The following is a 23,469-nucleotide window of genomic DNA, read 5'->3' on the forward strand; positions in this document are numbered from 1 at the left end:
GAGCTGCTGAAGGTTTTAAACAGGGTTTTATTGAGAGATCTGTGTTAAACGATGCATGACTTTGTCTGTTGTAGGATTTGAACCCAGACTTTTGCGTTTGAGATTGAAATGTTTAACCACTGAGCATGTGGAAAGCAGTGGTTTAGATTTAGACTAATCAAAATGTGGTGATTGTAGGATTTGAACTCATCTTTGTCACAGCTTCAAGACTGAAAGTCGTGTGTTCAGCTACTGCACCACCGAGATTCTGACAAACACTGTGGTTTTCCTTTTGTCTTGTTCGTTGTTTAAACCTCGTAAACACGAACAATGATCTCTGTACCACAGCTTGTGCTGAACTTTTGTAGTTTAAACCTAACACCTTTTGTCTGTTAAATAGTAAAATATTTATATTTTAATAGTTGTCACCGTCATTGTGTAAGTTACAGTCATTGATAGTCACGGCAAGTATTTTTAATTTAAAATACAGGACTGTTATTTGGCTAAACCATAATAGTTGTTTAAACTATTTTTGGGTACGTGGATTGTAAAGCAGCGCTCTGGGACGTGTGGACAGACAGAGACTGTAATGATGCTCATCTGCTCGTGGACAGGTGATGTATCTCATGTGTGAATGTGTTCTAGTGCACTAAACATGTAGGTTACCAGCATTTTCTTTTTGAGGGGCCTTCCTTTGAAAAGCAAATGACGGTAACCTAAGTAGGTGGGGAAGGGACGGGGGACAAACACTTTATACACTTTTATTTTTATTTTCCAGTCTGTCTAAAAGCATAACCGCTGCTGGTCGCGGCGCCGGACGCTCCAGAGGGAGACCGTACTGGTATCCCCCTTCTTCAGGCGCACCTTCACACTCACTCATATCGCAGAGACCCGGCTGGGATCAAACCAGCAACCTCTGAACCCGTGAGGCAGCGCTCTTACCAGTGAGCCACAGGTCTCTTGTCGAGCTGTGTGAAGGAACTTCTGTTTGACTCTTTACCTGTATGTGACCCGTGTTTCTCCAATAAAGCAGTTAAAGTGTGTGGGATCTGAACCCGCGTCTCCAGCACAGCCGTGTCTTCAGACACGTGTGTTTATCCACTGAACCAGCACAGACTTCACATTCATTTCTGGAGTTTGAGTGGTTTTGTTGGATGAGATCAATGTAAAGTAAGCAATAGTGGGATCTGAACTCAGATCTTCATGATTGAAACACAGCGCTTGATCTCCTGTGCCTCTGAGTCTGTGGAGCTGCTGAAGGTTTTAAACAGGGTTTTATTGAGAGATCTGTGTTAAACGATGCATGACTTTGTCTGTTGTAGGATTTGAACCCAGACTTTTGCGTTTGAGATTGAAATGTTTAACCACTGAGCATGTGGAAAGCAGTGGTTTAGATTTAGACTAATCAAAATGTGGTGATTGTAGGATTTGAACTCATCTTTGTCACAGCTTCAAGACTGAAAGTCGTGTGTTCAGCTACTGCACCACCGAGATTCTGACAAACACTGTGGTTTTCCTTTTGTCTTGTTCGTTGTTTAAACCTCGTAAACACGAACAATGATCTCTGTACCACAGCTTGTGCTGAACTTTTGTAGTTTAAACCTAACACCTTTTGTCTGTTAAATAGTAAAATATTTATATTTTAATAGTTGTCACCGTCATTGTGTAAGTTACAGTCATTGATAGTCACGGCAAGTATTTTTAATTTAAAATACAGGACTGTTATTTGGCTAAACCATAATAGTTGTTTAAACTATTTTTGGGTACTTTTTTTAATGTGATTATATCTTATTTTAAGCAAACCACTGTTCAAGTAAGTTATCATACCCTCTTGTGGTGATTTTACAAATTTATACAAGTTCAAATAAAATTTAATAGCTTTAAGGCACTATGCTTCTCCAAGAGGATGAGAGCAGAAGAGCATACCCATAATGCATTGCAATATGAAAAGCCAATCAAAACTAATCACAATCAAGCTCCAAGTGCTTTTTATGAACTGCACAGCTATAATTCCAGCCTAACGATCCTAAAGATCTGCTATACTTCTGCAAGAGGGTGAGAGCAGAAGAACATTTGCGTTGCAGGAACAGCCAATCAGAGCTACTTACACTGTCCTCTCTTCTGTTCAAAGTAAATAAATAAATGATGAATAGACCTAAATGTATTTGTAAAAAAAGATTTTGTGAATAACAACACACAGCAAATCGAGTCTGATGAATTCTCATTTCTGTGAATTACACTACTGCAAATACATTTCAGTTTGAAGATTTATTTTTTATTTTTTAAATACAATATTGCTACAGTGTTACACACAAAACAAGTAACGACAATTAAAAGAAATAATTTAACAAAAACAAACAACTATAAAAATTTTATTAAAATAAGGCTTTGAGTAATTAATAAAAAATAAGATTAAAAATATTAAATATAATAAAGTCTAAAAAGACTAAACGGGTTGTGCCCGGCTGTGGTGTTTTGTGTGTGTGTGAATTTCAGTGCTGCAAATCAACTTAAATTTAAACTACTTTATTGGCATGCTTGTTTACGTACAATATTGGCAAAGCATTATACACAAAATATGTATTAAAATAATAATAATAATACAAATATATATTGTTATGCTTAAAAAAATTCTGTTTAATTCTAAATAAATTAAATTGGTTTTGCCCTCTTGTGGTGATTTGGGTTAATTACAGCAGTTTAAACCTAGTCTAATGAACTCAAACTTGTTGCGCCCTCCTGTGGTGGTTTTTGTGAATTACAGCACTTTAAATCGAGTCTAATGAACTCATCTGCGCTGCGGTCTGATAATTGCACTATACTTCTAAATACTGTTATTATATGTTTTGTGTGGTAAAAGCATGAGACAGATGCTTCCTGCTAATAAACATTGTGTCAAAGTGTGTAACTGGAAGAAGCAGGTGAAATGTCATTGAACAAGACCTTTGATCCAGGCATAATGCCACAAGTAGATTATCTGAGAGGAATAACAGCTTTGATTAGTAAGGCTTGAATTGTTTTTTCCCCATCTGGTACATCATTACCTAATCGTGTAAGTGTATAAAAGACTAACACATTTTTGTTTCTTTATTACTTCTTTTGTCATACAGCTGATACAAAATGACATTGCAGTGGAGTGCGGTTGCATCATTCTTGTATGTGGAGATTGGTGTTCTGGTCATCCTATGTCTGCCTTTCATCTCCGCTCAAAGGTACAATGTTCCCTTGTAATTCACTTGTGCTCGCTGTTGTCCACTTGCTCTTACTGACATCCATGTTTGCAGATGGCAGAGTATTTTCAAATGGAGCATCTGGAACCATCTTTCCCAGTTCTGGAACAAGGGCTTTCTCACCATGATAATAATCCTCATCGTTCTCTTCCTAGGTATGTCATTTTCTTGTTTTATTGCCTTGTCTTAAAGGAATAGTTCACCCAAAACTGAAAATTTGCTGATAATGTCTTCACCCTCAGGCCATCCAAGATGTAGATAAGTGTTTCTTCATCAGATTTGGAGAAATGTAGCATTCCATCACTTACTCAGCAATGGGTCCTCTGCAGTGAATGGGTGCCGTCAGAATGAGAGTCCAAACAGCTGATAAAAACATCACAACAATCCACAAGTAATCCACACCACTCCAGTCCACCAGTTAACATCTTGTGAAGACAAAAGCTGTGTTCGTAAGAAACAAATCCATCAAGACGTTTTTTAATTTCAAACCTTCACTTCTGGCCAAAATATAATTCCATAATCCATGATAACATTCCTCCAGTGAAAAGGTCCATCTCCTGTTGTCTCTCAGATCAAAATCCAGCCACATATTTGTTTAGAGCTGTTTTGGCTTGTTAACAGTGCTGGATCTGTGCAGATTTCTCTCCTGATTCAGATGAGATTACTTTTTCACTGGAGGAAGCAATGCTATGGATAGAGAACTTATATTTTAGCTGAAAACGATAGTTTGAAGATAAAAATGTCTCAACGATGGATTTGTTTCTTACAAACACGCAGCTTTTGGCTTCTCAAGACATTAACTGATGAACTGGAGCGGTGTGGATTACTTGTGGATTATTGTGATGTTTTTATCAGCTGTTTGGACTCTCATTCTGACGGCACCCGTTCACTGCAGAGGACCCATTGCTGAGTAAGTGATGCAATGCTGCATTTCTCCAAATCTGATGAAGAAACAAACTCATCTACATCTTGGATGGCCTGAGGGTGGATAAATTTAGATTGGAAATGACCCAAATTTGTGTTGTAACCTGCTGCAGATGCCCTGCGTGAGGTGAGGAAGTACTCAAATGCTGACCAGAGCAAAGACGCCAAACTGCACCCCAACATGTTTGACCACATGCACATGAAGCTCTTCCGAGCCCAGAGGAACCTCTACATCTCTGGTTTCTCACTCTTCCTGTGGCTGTACGCATTCATCGTCATCAATGACATCGCCCGTTGGCAGTGTGTCTTGTGGTATTGAACTCTGGTGCTGTTTTCTCACAGTGTCATGAGGAGAGTCATCACTCTGATTAACCAGTTGGCCACGGCCGTGGGCACCAGCGCCGCTCTGCAGACTCAGGCTGAAAGCGCCAACAAAGCTGCCAAGAAATACATGGAGGACAATGAGATGCTCAAACAGGTTAAAAGCCTTAAAAAAGCTGGAATCCCATGAAACCTGCAACACATTTCACCCCAAAATTAAGGGACAGTTTTATAGAAATCACATTTTCAATTAATAATGTTATTTTCATGCATAAGATAACTATTTTCTTCTTTCGATTTTGGGTTGAAATATGACCTAAATCATATGTCATGAAAATAATGCAAAGAAGTTTGTACGCTGGAATCCCATGAAACCTGCAACACATTTCACCCCAAAATTAAGGAACAGTTTTATAGAAATCACATTTTCAATTAATAATGTTATTTTCATGAAGATAATGCAAAAAAGCTTTTATTTTCATGCATAAGATAACTATTTTCTTCTTTCGATTTTGGGTTGAAATATGACCTAAATCATATGTCATGAAAATAATGCAAAGAAGTTTGTACTTAAATGAAACCTGCACCAAATTTCACCTCAGAATCAAAAGACAGAAATAACAAATAATATTTTTAATTAAGCATTTAATTTTTATGAAAATAATGCAAAATGTTTTCATATTATAATTTCTTTCTGTTGGGGTGAAATATGACCTGGACATACACTTTTTACAGCAGTCACACATCTCTATAATGTTATCCAAGTGATAAACATGGATGAGAAGGAATAAAAGTAATATTTTCAATTAAGAATTTAATTGTCATGATATAATTTTTACTTGATTTACTTGAATCAATGAAACCCGCACCACATTTTACCCAAAAATAAAGAAAACCATTTTCAATTAATGTCATGAAATGTCATGAAAATAATACAAAATAGTTTTATTTTTTGCCAATTTTGGGGTAAAATACAACTTGATAAATATGATCAAGTTATAATCCTGGTTGAGGAGGAATAGAATGAATTGTAGTGTTTGAGGAACTGGTGTCCTTAAAGTCCCTTTAGTAATAGAAGAACAAACTGTTGTCATCCTCAGGCACTTACAGACAGTAAAGGAGAAGGAGGGAAGACACAAGATCCAGAAGAGAACAAACTGCTGGAGAGAGAGGTGCAGAGACTGACGGAGGAGCTCAAGAGCAGCACAGATGGTGAGCACAAGTCAGACAGACACTCCACACTCATTCTGCTTAACAAATGACCTACAGCTGTTTGCTTTTCTGTAGCTCTGGAAAAGTCTAAGTCAGATTTGGACGCCATGAAGAAACAAACTGAAGGACTGACCAAAGAATATGACCGTCTCCTTCAAGGGCACCAGGAGCTTCAGGTAAAACTCACCTGAATTTCAAACCAACTGTATGATATTACACATGTGCTTAGAAAGTAGCAGTTATTATCATTAATTAAATAAATAAAAATGCAACTGAAAAAAAAACAACAACAACTTTCCTTTAAAGCTGAAGTACTAAAATAACTCAAACTAACTATAAACTATATAAAGATTTATAAAAAAAAAAAAACGTACAAATAAATAATCAAAATTACTACTTTCAAATTAAGGTGAAGACAGAAAATGTAACTAAATATTTAAATATAATTAACAATTAATAAAAACTATATCGACATATTTACAAAAAATGAAAACGACAATATAACTTTCCTTAAAAAACACTTTTAAAGTTGAAGTACTAAACATTAAACATTAAAATAATAAACATTAAAAAGTATAAATAAATCTAATGAACTGTAATATAAAAAAAAAAAATGTTTTAAAAAAAAATCTATTAAACTATTTTATCTCAGTGATACTAAAATAAAGTAGTAGATATTTGAAATCTATATTGTTTTGCATGTTTTAAACAAATACCGTATGGCTACCATGTTTCAAATAATCCCATCAAAATGTTGTAATAAAATAATACAGTAAAAAGATTCATTATAATTTATGAAATCTAGCAGATAGAAATCAAAATACAAATAATAATAATTTAAATCAATGTTAATAAATTACACTTATACTGTAAATGCTAATTAATATTTTGACAAATTATTAAAAAGAGGTTATTTGTTACAGATAAACAGTAAGGAATATAATGTGACCAAGAACAATACAAAATCACATTTACAAATTCACAAAATCACACACTTACAAATTACATAGAGAATCGCTTTTTTCTTGTTTTGTCTTTTTTTTGTTTTAGAATCAGCTGGACAGTGGAGACAAAAAAGACAACTAGGCAAGTGGACGCATTGGAAACCTGTACGTTATTGCACGATAATCACGATCCTCCCACATGCACTCACCACATTAAACATTAAAATAATAAACATTTAAAAAGTATAAAATCTAATGAACTGTAATTTAAAAAAAAAAATGTTTTTAATAAAAAATCTATTAAACTATTTTATCTCAGTGATACTAAAATAAAGTAGTAGATATTTGAAATCTATATTGTTTTGCATGTTTTAAACAAATACCGTATGGCTACCATGTTTCAAATAATCCCATCAAAATGTTGTAATAAAATAATACAGTAAAAAGATTAATTATAATTTATGAAATCTAGCAGATAGAAATCAAAATACAAATAATAATAATTTAAATCAATGTTAATAAATTACACTTATACTGTAAATGCTAATTAATATTTTGACAAATTATTAAAAAGAGGTTATTTGTTACAGATAAACAGTAAGGAATATAATGTGACCAAGAACAATACAAAATCACATTTACAAATTCACAAAATCACACACTTACAAATTACATAGAGAATCGCTTTTTTCTTGTTTTGTCTTTTTTTTGTTTTAGAATCAGCTGGACAGTGGAGACAAAAAAGACAACTAGGCAAGTGGATGCATTGGAAACCTGTACGTTATTGCACGATAATCACGATCCTCCCACATGCACTCACCTGGTAGCTTGACATGCAAACTGTTATGAGTTCTCAGTTCATGACATCACATCCTGTCAGGTTTCCTGCTCGCCACACATCTGATGTAGCAGTTTTCTGGCTTTGATCCCTCTGGTTTTGATGTTAAAGCAGTGCAGCGCTGTATTTTGAGATTGCTGCATAATGCAGCTGTCTGTGAATAGAGCGACTGAAACCCAACACTCATTGATGTGTTTACAGGAAACTGTAGGTTATTTAGTCAAAAAGCTATAGTGACTGATGTTTGCATGTCGCATTGTGATATCCCTCGTATTGCTTTCCTTCTCCTCTGCTCGATTCTTTCCCTTATTTTGTTTAAAAGTGCATATCAAACCAGGTTAGTCATGCAACATCCAGGGACATGCAAACATGAGTCAACTGAAGTACTTTTCCACAGCAATATTTCCATTCATATTTTCCAAAGAAGGACATAATGCAAGCCTATCCAAGATGACATAAATTACAGGCTATGTTAGTTATTTGATCAGCTTTAATTAAGAAGAATAAAACCGTATACACACAAACAACAGGTAAGAAGTAAACGCATCACAATGAGACCATTTATTTCCAGGCTGAGCAAACAGTCTGTTAGCGAGCGGTTAGTGTGTTTGTTCTCGAGTCTGGAGAGGTAGGTCAATTACACCTGAGTTCAAATGCTGTTAGTTGTTAAACGAATGCTGAAATGTGAAATTAAACAGATTTCACAGTCCAATAGAGACAAGTGATCATTTCTTAATTTTGAGTCCATTTGAGGTAGATGGCTTTGTGCTATCGATGCTTAACATTTTTTAATCTTACATAACATGTCCAGGCCATATTTCAACCCCATTTTGTATAAAAGAAAATTAATGTATTAAGTTGTTTTTTTTTTTTTGCATTTTTATTATAATTTAAAAATGTTTATTACTATTAAGCACATTTTTATGGAAACTTGTTTCAGCCATGGGATAAAAATCTTTAAGGTAATTGTGACGTTTTACCTCACAATTCAGACTTTTTTTTTTGTTTCTCAGAATTGCAAGATATAAACTTGCAATTGTGAGAAAAATGTCAGAATTGTGAGAAGTCTCAATTAACTTAAAAAAATTTTTTTAGTCCATTGCAGAAACAAACAATTGTGAGAAAAAGAGCTGCAATATATTTTACGTCTTCAGAGTTTACGTCTCGTTTTTTTTCACAGAATTGCGAGAAAAACAATGCAATTAATATCTCACAGTTACGATGTTTTTCTAGAATATTCAAAACAATGAATTTACAAAAACAAACGTCCAGATGCATTACACTGAAGAGAATTATTAATTTCCTTATATAGCTTGCATTTTTTTTCTTTTGATTGTAGGGTTAAATCTGACCTGGACATGTTTTGGTGAGATTCACTCTGTTATTAGATGAGGGCTGGCTATTTTATGTCATTGTTCACCTATTCTAGTCACAGAATTTTACAATTAAAACTATTTAGACTTGTGTGAAGATTAAAAGACTGTGAAAATTATCCTGTGCTGTAAGACGTTTCTCAGAATTGCAAGATATAAACTTGCAATTGTGAGAAAAATGTCAGAATTGTGAGAAGTCTCAATTAACTTAAAAAAATTTTTTTTAGTCCATTGCAGAAACAAACAATTGTGAGAAAAAGAGCTGCAATATATTTTACATCTTCAGAGTTTACGTCTCGTTTTTTTTCACAGAATTGCGAGAAAAACAATGCAATTAATATCTCACAGTTACGATGTTTTTCTAGAATATTCAAAACATAATGAATTTACAAAAACAAACGTCCAGATGCATTACACTGAAGAGAATGATTAATTTCCTTATATAGCTTGCATTTTTTTCCTTTTGATTGTAGGGTTAAATCTGACCTGGACATGTTTTGGTGAGATTCACTCTGTTATTAGATGAGGGCTGGCTATTTTATGTCATTGTTCACCTATGCTAGTCACAGAATTTTACAATTAAAACTATTTAGACTTGTGTGAAGATTAAAAGACTGTGAAAATTATCCTGTGCTGTAAGACCGATTTCTGTAATAAGATTATAATTTTTTTCATTTAATAAGAATAAGCCGTCACCCACCGTGTGGGTGTTGAAAATCATGCTGTCAGTGCATGTGTCTATGATGCACGAGGCTACCACGCTCACTTCCTCTCCCTCAGACGCAGGAAAATTAGGAGAAAACCAAAAATGTTTTTAGTTGTCATTGCTATGCAAGCTTGTATGGTCGGCTGATTCCCTAAGGATGGAAAACGCTCTGAAATGTCTTATAAGGGGATTGTTTATGGCTTTGCTGTATCGGTATCTTCCTGTCAAATGTGGTCGAATATGCTATTTTATGAATCCTATGTTCTTCTAATGGGTGCAGAAATCACCTGTCTTAAGTGCCTCGTTTACATTCTGCTGTGATTGTATATGCCATTTTCATGATTAAAGCGAAAAACGCTACTGATTGTAGATCTTTCTCGAAATGTAGTAAATCATTCATTTTATTTTTAAAAGAACGTATCTAATATTTCACATAAATGCATTTTTTCACATCACTTTGACGTATACAAAAAAACATTTCAGCAAATAAAATTCTGTACTGCCTAACGGAAAAGCAAGTAATAAATGCCACTTGTTTTATTTGCTTTACAAGTCACTGGTAAAAGTCAGTTGCCCGAAATAAACAAATCTTGCCAAGGACAAAGGGACATTTTTGCCAGCTAAAACCAGACAACGATTTATACAAGTATATAAAATAATAATTATTTGCAAATTTGAGGAACAATTGATTGAATGACCTGAGAATAGACCATGTTGACTTTGCTGCCTTGCACTTTTTTTTTTTTTTTGGCACAGGAATGCCAACCCGTTCACACGTAACAACACGCACATTTCTCACAGTGACATTGCACAACATCGATCATGAAGATGATTACTTACATACCCACGGTGTTCGCACAGTTCTGGCCCATTCCTCGCGTGTTTCTTAAATAGAAGGAACTGCTGTCAGGTGACACTGAAAAGCACAATGGTGAGCGTTTCGTTCCTTCATGACAACACAAATGGGACGCAATGAGAGATATCCAACAACATAGTCAACCTGTAGCCCGCTTAACAAGGCCTAGCTATATTAAGCACACAGTGTCGTGGTCAACTGTTTCAGGCATCTATCTGTGTATGGCAGAAGAGAGAGATACGACAGACGTGATCATGTACCCACAAGGTGTTATCCTTATAGGGCCTGTGCACGACGATGGCTTAAATGAGAGGAAATCCAATGCTTAATTGCCTCTAGTTGGGCGTCTGACGCTTCTAAAAGCATCTTTACGTTAAATCCAAACGAGTTAGGTAGTTTGTAAGACATTCTTCTTTTTTTTTTTTTACCCAAAACATCATGTACATTCAAGAAATAAATGTACTATATCAAAAACAACTTATTTCACCATTTACACGAGTCCGATAGAAAGTGTGGAACAGACGGTGCTTCACGGCCCTGTTGCTCCCTGCGCAGATGTCACAGACGCGTCTCCCGCTCCGGATCGTAATCTGCGGTCTGCCTGCATTGGTCAGAGTTACAGCTGTTGTTTTCTTCTTTCCTGAGGGCCTGCAGTTCACCGGCCGCGGCCCCCGTGCCTCCGTTTGCCAGCGTGTTGCGCTCTTGCCGCCGAACGTGCCGTCGTAACACCACCAGACCGAGAAAGCACAGGAAGAAGGAAGCGGTCCGTAAGCCCAGCGTCAGGCCCAGATATGCTATCCTGAAAATACAGGATAATCAAATGAACACAATTACAAACTTAAACATACCAGGGTTTCTGCGGCTCTTAGGAAGTCTTATATCAGAGCTAAATGTCTTGAAACTCAGGGAATTAAATGTTGCATGCATTGCAAAAAAAGAATATTTTCCTCAATATTTTTTTTCCAATAAACATATCTGAACATCCTTAAATCAAGATACATTTCCTTGAGATACAAATGTAAAATGTATTCGAATATTGTACAAAACTAAGTGAGCTTATGCTTAAAACAAGAACAAATATCTGTCAGTGGGGTATGAAAAAAAAAGTAGTTTTTCAGTTTTTTGTAGTTTTGTTCTTGTTTTAATCATAAACTTACTTCAGTTGGATTCATTTAAAACAAGACTTCATATGTCACTGTTTCTCAAGTGTATCTTGATTTACAAAAATACTACCAAAAAAATAAAAACTACAAAAAAATAAAAATAAATACATAAATACTGAGAACTTTTTTTTGCCATGTGATCAGAAGGTACAGTAAAAGTTATTTCCATAATCTAGAGGTTTGGAGCAGAGCTATTCAAGCTATTAAAGTTTAAACGTTCAAATTAATAAAAAATAATGGAAATAAATAAATATATATATATATACTACACAAGATATGTTTACATGCACTAATTTTTCTAAATGAATCCAACCCGATTTTAGATTCTGAATCTTCTGTTTATATGAACCCTAAATATTGCAATCCGATTAGCATATTCCTTTACATGAGCATTACATGCATTCTAAACAAATCTTTAGCACGTGGCATAATGTCATTTTTGCCTAAAAAGACAGCCAAATGAGCAAATGAGCATGTCAAATGAGCATTTTTTAGCAAAGGCATAACATTCAATCCAGTATTCACTCGCCAGTTTGTGAGATGTGAGACGTAAATTAACATTTATAAAACATAAAATGCATGTAAACATATGCATCATGGCCCAAAGTATTTCTGAATCTGATTGAGAACATTTAGATTCAAGCACTATATTTTTTCCTGTTGATCAGATTATTTCAGGTTTACACCTGAAAATTAATTCAAACCACGTTCATTTGGATCGATTGGGGTGTTTACATGAAGGCTTTTCAGTCTGATTGACAGAAAAAAATTGTTTTAATTTATTTTGAAAAAACATTTTTGATTTAGCAAAAAATACAGTTAGTTGTGTTTCTACTTTGGCTTATTCCAACCCTACACTGCACTGTAGTATGTAAGTGGAGTGTGGTGAGATGAGCTGAATACCTGTAGGCAGTAGTGTTGTAGATTCGACAGGCTCCTCTCCCACCGCATTTCTTCTGACCCCATTTCAGACAGGTGGTGTCTATGATGGCTCCGAAGTATATGGGAGCTGGAATTCCAGCTGTGGAAGACAAAAAACAGCATTCCATCTACTATTGCTTCAAAACAAATCACCATTACCAACGTAACTAAAAAATGATTTAGCAGAGACGTCAGCAGCACCAAACACCAGAGCGTCTCTCACCTAGAGTGCGTGTCGTCAATGTGTGAAAACCCAAAGCTAAAGACTTCAGCTGAGGTCTGATGCATCTGTCGATGAAACCAGAGAAAGAGCAGATTATCTCCTTTCAGAATAATAGAAAAACACGTTTGACAGATGTACTGCTTACGAGATATGGGACATTTAAGATTCTATATCACAAAAATAATGCAAATATAATAAAAAAGGAAATAGATAGAACCAAATATACTACCTACTACGACTACTTCGAATAGATAATCAATATTTAATTAATAAATAATTGCATAGTTTGCATATTGAATAATTGCATAGTGATGTATTTGATTGATATTTTATTTAAATTATTAATTTAATGACTAATAAAATGATTATTTTGCATGTAAAAGGCGTGTAAAAATTTTAATAACCATAATAATAATATATTATCAACCCTATTTTTCGGTTTGTCATAAAATGTATTTATTATGAAAATAAATAGAAAATAGGCTTTTGATTTTGATTTAATATAAAGGCATTTGCAAATCATTCATAAAATATTGCAAAAGTTATTTTTATTTTTACATGCTTGTAAAAAAAGCAGAAATTATATTTTGAAAAAAACTTTTTAAAAATAACATTCTGAATTGTAGACCAGAAACATTTATTATGAAAATAAATAACCTAACTATCTTTTATGACTGTATCATGAACTACTAACACTGCTCACTGTGGATGACTTTATCCACTGTATTTGAATTAAGAAATTAAAAAATCATTCAGCATGCATAAAATATTACAGAAGGTAAGACTATGATATTATTGGTTATTTGTATTTTTAAACAGATGAAAAAAAGTAGCATAAATTAGTATAGTTTGTTAAATTAAAATCTTTAACATGCATTGATGAATTGTGCATAATACCAGAAACATTTTTATGAAAATACATTGGTTTTATATTGCTAAGATGATGAACAAACATGAACAGAGCGATTTCTATCGAATCAAGCCACTAGACTTTAGAAAAGCACTATGTCGATTACTTCATCCAAAGTAATCACGTCTTCTCTCAAAAGCTGCAGACACAGGAATTTTTATTTCACCAAACAAAGCCGGGCCAGCGCTGCTGCTGCCGCCGCTAACCTAATTTAGCCCGAGGGAGGCTGAGCATTCCGGCAGCATCAGCTGACTGAGCTTTGGGAGAAAGCTGACAGTCCCTGGTGCTAAAGCTTTTCCTTTCAAGACACAAGTATGATTACTGAACTTCACAAGTGACCATAAACTTGTCTTGACTGATTTTACATTCAATCGAGCGACAGTTTTGACTGGCCTACAGTCCTCGAATAAGACACGGAATAATGAGGGGAAAATCACATTAGCGCCGCCGACCATGCAGTCGGTTTTCATCTGTAATCTGCTTGAACTGAGGGGGAAAAAACCAAATACATGACTTGGACAACTGTTCGGTGCTTCCATTCTGTTTTCTATGAAACGATAATTCAGCATGCAAACAGAGTTCACTTTACCAAGACTTTCTAATATTTATTACATTAGAAATTTTCAAGTATTCCATCACTTGCTCAGCAATGGATGCTCTGCAGTGAATGGGTGCCATCAGAATGAGAGTCCAAACAGCTGATAAAAACATCACAAAATTTATGAACTGGAGCGGTGTGGGTTACTTGTGGATTACTGTGATGTGTTTATCAGCTGTTTGGACTCTCATTCTGACGGCACCCATTCACTGCAGAGGATCCATTGCTGAGCAAGTGATGCAGTGCTACATTTCTCCAAATTTGATCAAGAAACAAACTCATCTACATCTTGGATGACCTGAGGGCGAGCACATTTTCTGCAAATGTTTATTTCTGGGTGAATTATTCCTTTAAAGTGAGCCGTAACTCTCTGGACCATCGGTGGTTCCTGAACAATAAATCACAGTCAGATATTCACCTGATGAGCAGCATGTATCCCGGTGTTCCACCCAGCGAGATGATAAAGGAAGTGATGACAGACAGAGCCAGGAAGTAGGGGAAGACTCGATGGCAGCTGTCTCTGTTGCTGCATTGGCCCGCACTGGCTGTATGATTCCCGACTGCTACACAACTGCACTGCTCGAACACCTGAGACACACAAACACAGCACATCAGACGCTACTTAAAGCAGCAAAACAACTTCACAATGCAATGCTCTGTTGGTTGTTACTGCAACTTACTCAATGCAGTGATGTCTAAACCACAATTTTAACTAGGACTTTTATAGGTCTACCATCACATTTACTGTCTGATAAAGTGTGGGCGTTTAATAAAAAAAATTAAAAAAAGTAATAACATTTTTATTCATGCAGTTTATGAGCTCATATTAAACATTTCTATTAATAATATACCCACTAGTTCTTTTATTTCTTGCAATCTTTGATTTGAAGCATAAAAAAAAGAAAGAAAAGCAGACAAAAGGTGCAAGACTGCTTAATTTTTGGGGGGGAATGAGCTACTCACACCATTATGTTGCAGAAATGACAGTGTTCAAAATGGTCACATGATGCACAAATACTACTGATGATTCTTTCTTGGATTGTGGTTACTATTGTTATATTTATAAATAAAAAAAATCGAATGAAATAAAATAAATTTCGATTAAGTGTGCTGTTCAAGTTACTTACCAATAATATTTATTGTAATTATATTTATAATGTTTTTTTATTTCTCCTCTTTCTATTGTAGTGCTCTACATTAATTATTTTCAATGTGATAAATTAATATTAATGCATTAATTTGTCCAGCCTTAATACATTTTCCTATGAGCTTCACAGGCAAATGCAAAAATGTACAATTGTTCTAAATATAAAAAGCATGGAGAAAAAAAAAGTATTTTTATTGCAGTTGTTAAAAAATCGAATGAAATTAAATCAATTTAGATAAAGTGTGTTGCTTAAGTTATTTATTTACCAATTATATTTATTATATTTTTATTTTCTATGTTTTCTATTGTAAAGTGCATTGCGTTGACAATTTTTTTTGAGTTATATGAACATTAATGCATTATTTTATCTAGCCTTAATATATTTTCCTATGAATTTCACAGGCAAATATAACGTAAAAATTGTTCTAAATGTAAAAAGCAATGAAAAAGTTATTTTGAAAGTTATTGTAGTTGTTTATAAACCAAAAAAAAATAAAAATTTAGATGAAGTGCATTGCTCAAGTTATTTATTTACCAATGATATTTATTGGAATTATATATATATATTTTTTTCCTACATTTTCTATTGTAGAGTGCACTGCACTGACCATTTTTAATGTGGCATATGAATATCAATGCGTTATTTTGACCAGCTTTAATATATTTTCCTATGTACTTCACAGGCAAATGTAAAATTATTGTAAATGTAAAATGCAAAGAAAAAAGTTATTTTAAGATAAAAAGAAAAAAAAGAAATTAAAGTCAAAATCACACTGACTTATGGCTTTAACAGAAGCATATAATAAATGAATAAATATCAAAGGTAGGTCCTTTTTTAATCTTACTATTTATCTCTCTCTCTCTCTCTCTCTCTCTCTCTATATATATATATATATATGGAGAAAATAAATTAGATGTTTAATATTATAGATTATATATTTATACATTTTCTACTTAAATTTACTGAAAAAAAAAACATCTAAAAATATACGTTGTCCATATACTGAACAAATACAGGTCACAATGTGCTCTTTGGTTGACCTCACTCATCAAAAGTCTGAGATTACACCAATTCTTTGTTTAGCAACAGTCTGAAAGGAAGGGACAAAAGACAGTGCGTATAACAGATGCTGGAGATATGAAATGGACACACAGGATGGGAGGGAGGAAGCACAGTCTGCAGACTAAATTCACAGAGTATTGCAGCCGTTTAGATGCTATGAAACTCCACAGTGTTTAGACAGAACCGAGCAGGTCTGCGCTCTCAAAGAGAGACGGAAGTTTCAGAGAAGGTTCAAAAATTCAATATAGCCTTTGAGCTGAAGACAAACAGGTTGTGCACACCCTTCAGAGAGTGCTGGGAAAAGCCGAGTTCAAGGCATATGAAACACAACACAATGTGGCTCGCATTCTTTGAAGGGACGGGACAACAAACACATGCCATTGTTCCAGAATCATGCTCCCGGTTCAGAGGCCGCGCTTACCGTGTCCATTCCAGAGCCGTGGGACGTCCGGCATCCAGCCAGGCAGGGGGAGATGTAGGTGAGGCCGTTCTCACCGCACACGGGGTCCCAGTTTCTTCTGGGACAGTCACAGATTGTGTTGCAGGATGCTAAGAGATATTTGTCCTCTTTGTACAGACTTTCCGTCCTGTTTGTTAGACATAGGCAGATTGTTACTTGCTCATCCAGCTCTTATCATTTTGCAAATGAAGCACATCATATAATTCATATCTTTGTGTCATACAGGTCAGTAAAAAGGTCAATGCTGACTTGTACTTCAGTAAAACGGGAAACAAAATATTCTCAAGAGGAAACCTCACTCCCATCAGGAGTAAAAACTATTTTGATGAAGCTGATTTTATGATTGGTAGGTCTCTCTTGGATTGAGAATCATCAAATTCTCATCATAAATTTTGATGAATTAAAATGACAATTTTGATGAATTAACAGTAAATGTATTGTTTAATTTATAAGGCCAGCTTCAGTAATACATCATTCTAATGATGCTTTCAAAACTTGAAAATTTGTTCCCTCTTTTTTTCTATGGTGGAATGCATTACAGGGTTATTATAGTTAACTAAAACTAAAACCAAAATCATTACCAAAACTAAAAACATTACTAAAAAAACATTTTGTTACTTAAAATAAAACATTTAATTTTTTTGTAACATTTATGCCTTAATAATGCATTAACTGACATGAACTAACAATAAACAATGTATTTTTACCGCATTTATTAACCTTTGTTAATATTAGTTAATAAAAATGTTCATGTTAGTTCACAGTGCATTAACTTAAATCTTAAATTAAAAAAAAAAATCTTAATAAATGCTGATCATAACATTAAAAAAGATTAATATATGCAGTGAAAGTTTTATTCATTGTTAGTTCATGCCAACTAATGTTAACAAAAGAAAGTGTTTTCCAAAAACTTAAACTTGTCTTATTTCTGCTACTTGCCAAGGCAACATTTCTCATGTTCATTTTGATGTACTAAAAGAAACTAAAACTAGAAAACAAACTTTATAGAAAGACCTAATAAAATTGACAAAAACAAAACAACTACTAAAACTGAAAAATTAAAACTCAAACTAATAATTAAAACTATAATAATATCTCAATGATACTAATATAACACTGGGGCACTGCATTGATTGTAGTAAACATATATTATTTTTTCTAGCCTTAGTAGATTTTTCTATGAACTTCACAGGCAAATATAAAATCCAACTTATCCAACTTACGCATGATGATATAGTTGCATTTTATTATTTACATTTAGCATTGTTTGCTTGACCTCAATAAGGCCGGTTGCATAAACTACTTGGACTAGTCTTCACAGAAACTAAAACTAGAAAACAAACTTTATAGAAAGACCTAATAAAATTGACAAAAACAAAACAACTACTAAAACTGAAAAATTAAAACTCAAACTAATAATTAAAACTATAATAATATCTCAATGATACTAATATAACACTGGGGCACTGCATTGATTGTAGTAAACATATATAATTTTTTCTAGCCTTAGTAGATTTTTCTATGAACTTCACAGGCAAATATAAAATCCAACTTATCCAACTTACGCATGATGATATAGTTGCATTTTATTATTTACATTTAGCATTGTTTGCTTGACCTCAATAAGGCCGGTTGCATAAACTACTTGGACTAGTCTTCAAGTCATTTTTTTTCATTAAGTAACTTTTTAAAAATAATTTTCCTAAAAATGTAGACTGGACTAATTTGAATCCATAAAGTAAGATCGATTACCCATTGGCTAACTGTGAATTGGTCAGACTAGATTAAGATGCAACAAAATGACTGTTTTTATGCAACTGGTTCCAGATTTGAGCAGAAGCCAAACTGAAAGTCTCGTCCTACCCATTGTACGACCTGGTGATGCCGGCCACACTGGCATTCTCACATCCCATGGCGAAGAAGAAAAGCGACAGGAAGTAGCCCAGGAGAGACGTTCCCAGCGCAAACTTGGCTGCTCCCATGATGCTCAGCTTGAACTTCTTCATGATCACACCCCCCGAGAACATTCCCAAGGCTACGGCTGGGATGTTGATCACTCCTGAAAAAACAGACGGCATCAGGAAAACCTGGATCAAAGGAGCAGCATCACAGATTTGAAACAAAGGCGAAGGCTCTTCTTGTGCTTGAAAGGTTAAGGGATACAAAATAGGTCTATTTGTTTTCCCTCCGTCTGATTTTCAAATGCTAATGCCGTTTCCCGAAACGCACAACAGTCTCTGGTGTCTGCATACGTTGTGCTGATATTATTTTTGGAATTCGTTCTCTTTCATATGCAGTAATGGTCCATATCATACTGTGATTTAACCGAGCTATAAAAACCTTTAGACTTGATATAAGAACCATAGATTAATATTTAACACGCATTAATAAAATGGAATCAAAACACGTAGCTCTAAGGTCACAGCTGCACTGTGAACTGTAATATATCCATGTGTTTAGAGGAAGACGACATACCCATTAAGAAGTTGGCTTTGGACGCTGACTGTCCATAATGTTGCTCGATGTATTTTGGCTTGTATGTCACCATACCGATCAAAGAGTTGAACTGGATGATGGTGATGCAGAGATACAAGGAGTAGACTGGGTTCCCCAAAAGGGATCTCAGCGTTGGCAAAAAGTCTGAAAAACATGAATACAAAATGTTTAAGAATGATGCAAATAGTTGCAGTTTGTTTGCCAATCGACAGCATACATGCACCACAACTGAAATGAATCAGTGTCATTGCATTAAATATAAAGTAGCAAACAAATGATTCACAAACTTTCTAAGAACTAACTTGAATTTTAGTGGATGTATGAAGTATTCAAGTTCACAATTGTGTCCTAGTGATGTATAGATATGGTGTTTTCTAAACGCCACATTGTTCTCATTTAGAAAAGTAATTCTATCGTTTTGTCATTTTAAATCATGCAAGCAAAACTTTTGACTGAAAAGCATGCCAATGCTTTCTTTAACCCTGTAAAGCCTGACATATAGAATAATAGTCAGAAAAATTACTTTTTTTAAAATGATTAAAGTGTTTATGGAACCTTTAGACAAAGTAAAAATAAAAAATGTGTTTTTTGATCCATATAGTCTGATATAGTGAGAATATGGAGGAAGAAACAGCTCAATTTCATTCAAAGGCCCAAACTGAGCAAAAATATGCAATTTGGTGCAGATTTATGGACAAAAAGTGATGAAATTCTGATCAATGAGATCTTTATCACAGTATAGCAGACACCATAAAATGCTATAAATATCAGTGGTCACTCTATATCTCCAATAATGTGTCTTAGTGAGATGAGATTGAAACGATCCAAACATATAATGCAATGCAATTCAATGATGATTGAGAGGTGAATAAATAAATATAAAAGGCTTGGGAAGATCATTCCTCCACTGAGGAACCGTGAAAGTAAAGCTTCTGGAAACAAATGTTCCTCAAAAGATCCTGATGATCAGATTTGAGACGCACTGATTTTTCTACAAAATGATTCAATCAAGTAAAGCCGAGCTGCTTCAGGCCAGCAAGTGTTTAAATTGAAATATTATTAAGTTACTCTTATGATTACTTCATAAAAATGTGAAATACGTGAAGCACGAAGCGAAGGTGGACATTTGTACAATTATACTAAAAGTATACTTTTACTTACTAAAAAAAATTATAGAAGGTTACAGGTTTTTCAGCAGAATTTAGATAATTTAGAGGCCTTAGAAATGTACCTATCAAATATGATACAATAGACTTTATATGGTGAAAATAAATGCCAATTGGTTTGATATTTTACTAATTAATGCAATGACATTCCAGCACTTTATATGGGTCATCAATGTCCAAATGCACTTTTTATGCAGCCTGGACCAGCGCAGACTTCTGATATTTTAGATGGTGAATTTTTCTGTGAATTCTAGGTGATTTACCTTTGGCCATTTCTAGGAAGTTCGCTGGCTCGTCTGCCTGGTACTTGTGCTCCAGCAGGGGCGAGTCTTTGATGAAGCTGGTCCGCTCTGGAGAATACTTGGCAAGCCGTCTCTCTGGCAGGGGCAAAGACTTGGGCAAGAACCAAAATGGCACCGCCGAAAGCAGGGTGATGAGTCCTGCAATAAGGTATCCCAGCCACCAGGCGCCTACCCAGCGTGCATCTCCCGGGGTGATGCTAATGCTCTCTGTGAGAAGACAGTCACACACACACACACACACACACACACATATATGTCAATAGCGAGAATACAGACGCTACGAGGCTCACTGCAGCTTGTCACATGTTCAGAATATTTGGGCCAGGCAGACAGCCGAGGCAGACGCAGACTGTGATCCACAGACAGTCTTAGATGTCTCGCGCTCTGTCTTGACGCTATCAGCTCATCGTGTACGCTCAGACAGCCTCCATGTTGCCAGGATATCCAAATGTTTGTAGCATTTCACATAAACACGGAATGGATCAATCAAACGCATTTTTTTGCCACATTTAACAAACGCAAAACGAGATGTTCAGCAGAATGCTCAAACTGCTCTTTTCCATACAAAATTAGGGAATTATGCAACAAGATTTAAAAAAGCAGTATAAAAGCAGCATCAAAGTGGTATATACGACCACTGCATTATGTAATGCGAATCAAAATTATATAATGGATCTGTCCGCTGCTTTTGACACGATTAACCACCAGATCCTCCTGTCAACCCTATTGGCAAAGTGGTCCAGTGGTTTGAGTCTTACCTCTCAGATAGGTCCTTCAAGGTATCTTGGAGAGGTGAGGTGTCCAGGTCGCAACATGTAACTACTGGGGTGCCTCAGGGCTCAGTTCTTGGACCACTTCTCTTCTCTGTCTACATGGCATCACTAGGTTCTGTCATTCAAAAACATGGCTTTTCATATCAATGCTATGCTGATGACACTCAACTCTACTTCTCATTCCATTCTGATGATCCGACGATAGCTGCTTGCATCTCAGCTTGTCTAACAGACATTTTTTTGCTGGAAGAAGGACCATCACCTTCAACTCAACCTTGCCGAGACAGAACTGCTTGTGGTTCCATCAAACCCATCGTTTCATCACAATTTTACCATCCAGTTAGGCACATCAACCATAACACCTTCAAAAACAGCCAGAAACCTTGGATTTATGTTTGATGATCAGCTGACTTTCTCAGACCACTTTGCTAAAACTGCCCGGTCCTGCAGATTTGCTTTAATCAACATCAAGAATATCAGGTCCTTTCTTTCGGAACATGCTTCTCAGCTCCTTGTTCAAGCTCTTGTTCGGTCCAGGCTGGACTATTGCAATGCTCTCTTGGCAGGTCTTCCAGCCAGTTCTATCAAATCTTTAAAATTAATCCAGAACGCGGCAGCAAGATACATTTTTAATGAGCCGAAAAAAATGCACGTCACACCGCTGTTTATCAATTTGCACTGGCTACCAATTGCTGCTTGCATAAAATTCAAGGCATTAATGTTTGCCTACAAAATTACCACTGGCTCTGCACCCCTTTACCTAAATTCATTACTTCAAACTTATGTGCCCTCTAGAAGCTTGCGTTCTGCAAGTGAACGGCCTCTAACACTAACTTGCTCTATTCTTTTCCTATTCTATGCATTTTCTTTTAATGTATTATATAATTTAAAATAACAAACAAAAAAAACTTGCTACATGTATTGCGTTAATCTAACTGAGACTTGTTATAGCACTTGCATATCATTACTCTTTTGTTGATTTTGATTGCTTCCATTGTCCTCATTTGTAAGTCGCTTTGGATAAAACGTCTGCTAAATAACTAAATGTAAATGAAGTCACCTGATGTCGTACTCAATTATTAATAATGGTTCTTATTATCAATGTTAAAATCAGTTTTTGCTGCTTAATATTTTTGTGGAAACAGTAATACATTTTTACTCTGGATTCTTTGCTGAATAGAAAACTAAATAATTTATTTGAAATAGAAATCTTTTGTAAGATTATATATTTTTACTGTCACCTCTCATAAATTTAATACATCCTTGCTGAATAAAACTATTAATTTCTATTTTTTTTTAAGCGTTCTTACCCCAATTTTTAAATGGCAGTGTATCACAATTTACACAAAAATATTAAACAGCAAAAACAATGTTTTCAAACTTAACAATCGAAAGAAATGTTTCTTGAGCAGCAAATCAGGATATTAGAATGATTTCTGAAGGATCATGTGACACTGAAGACTGGAGTAATGATACTGAAAATACAGCTTTGATCACAGCAATAAATAACAGTTTACAATATATTCACATAGAAACAGCTATTTTAAATTGCAGTAATATTTAAAAATATTCTGACTATTTTTGATCAAAAAATGCACCCTAGCATTAGATACTTCTTTCCAAAATGTATAAAAAAATCTTATTTATGCAATCTTTAGTATTATTAAATGTAGAAATCTCTATATAAACAATATTGCTGCAAGGATTGATGCTTATGATGCAGATGTTGTAGTCTGTACTTTGTTTTATTGTCCATTAAATAAAATTAAAGCCAAAACATTTGATATTAAGGTATGTGATATAGTTTTTATTGGCTGAATATTTACTATACAATATCTTACAGCTTAACTTTACTGCCAAATGT

General features: G+C 34.8%; 2 protein-coding genes across 5 annotated transcripts in view; one reads left to right on the plus strand and one right to left on the minus strand.

Annotated features, from left to right (window-relative positions):
• Positions 1–571: 571 nt before the first annotated feature.
• bcap29 (B cell receptor associated protein 29) lies at positions 572–8,302 on the plus strand. Its single transcript, XM_016270285.1, has 9 exons — positions 572–593; positions 3,090–3,191; positions 3,264–3,364; positions 4,247–4,394; positions 4,476–4,611; positions 5,555–5,666; positions 5,742–5,842; positions 6,717–6,809; positions 7,421–8,302. Exons 2-8 carry the CDS (start codon positions 3,100–3,102, stop codon positions 6,750–6,752), a joined length of 726 nt encoding a protein of 241 aa, XP_016125771.1. The 5' UTR covers positions 572–593; positions 3,090–3,099; the 3' UTR covers positions 6,753–6,809; positions 7,421–8,302.
• Positions 8,303–9,108: 806 nt separating this feature from the next.
• LOC107583931 (solute carrier organic anion transporter family member 1C1-like) overlaps positions 9,109–23,469 on the minus strand; it is a 44,241-nt gene continuing 29,880 nt past the window's right edge. For all 4 annotated transcript variants that reach the window (XM_016270282.1, XM_016270283.1, XM_016270281.1 and 1 more), the window contains 8 exons: positions 20,794–21,039; positions 19,344–19,508; positions 18,732–18,927; positions 16,830–16,995; positions 14,617–14,786; positions 12,691–12,755; positions 12,450–12,567; positions 9,109–11,182 (listed from right to left, as the gene is read on the minus strand). In XM_016270282.1, coding sequence (XP_016125768.1) covers positions 10,942–11,182; positions 12,450–12,567; positions 12,691–12,755; positions 14,617–14,786; positions 16,830–16,995; positions 18,732–18,927; positions 19,344–19,508; positions 20,794–21,039 — 1,367 coding nt within the window. In that variant the 3' untranslated portion in view covers positions 9,109–10,941. The remainder of the gene's footprint in view (positions 11,183–12,449; positions 12,568–12,690; positions 12,756–14,616; positions 14,787–16,829; positions 16,996–18,731; positions 18,928–19,343; positions 19,509–20,793; positions 21,040–23,469) is intronic.

The sequence above is a fragment of the Sinocyclocheilus grahami genome, unplaced genomic scaffold (genome assembly GCF_001515645.1).
Source record: "Sinocyclocheilus grahami isolate Dianchi unplaced genomic scaffold, SAMN03320097.WGS_v1.1 scaffold56.1, whole genome shotgun sequence".
In the NCBI taxonomy this organism is placed as follows: Eukaryota; Metazoa; Chordata; class Actinopteri; order Cypriniformes; family Cyprinidae; genus Sinocyclocheilus; species Sinocyclocheilus grahami.

Bases quoted from the DNA above. Each gene is read 5' to 3' on its own strand.
- bcap29 (XM_016270285.1), top strand. From the start codon at position 3,100: ATGACATTGCAGTGGAGTGCGGTTGCATCATTCTTGTATGTGGAGATT. The intron at 4,395-4,475 runs GTACGCATTCAT...GTTTTCTCACAG, and splicing joins TTCTCACTCTTCCTGTGGCT to TGTCATGAGGAGAGTCATCA. The intron at 5,667-5,741 runs GTGAGCACAAGT...GCTTTTCTGTAG, and splicing joins GCTCAAGAGCAGCACAGATG to CTCTGGAAAAGTCTAAGTCA.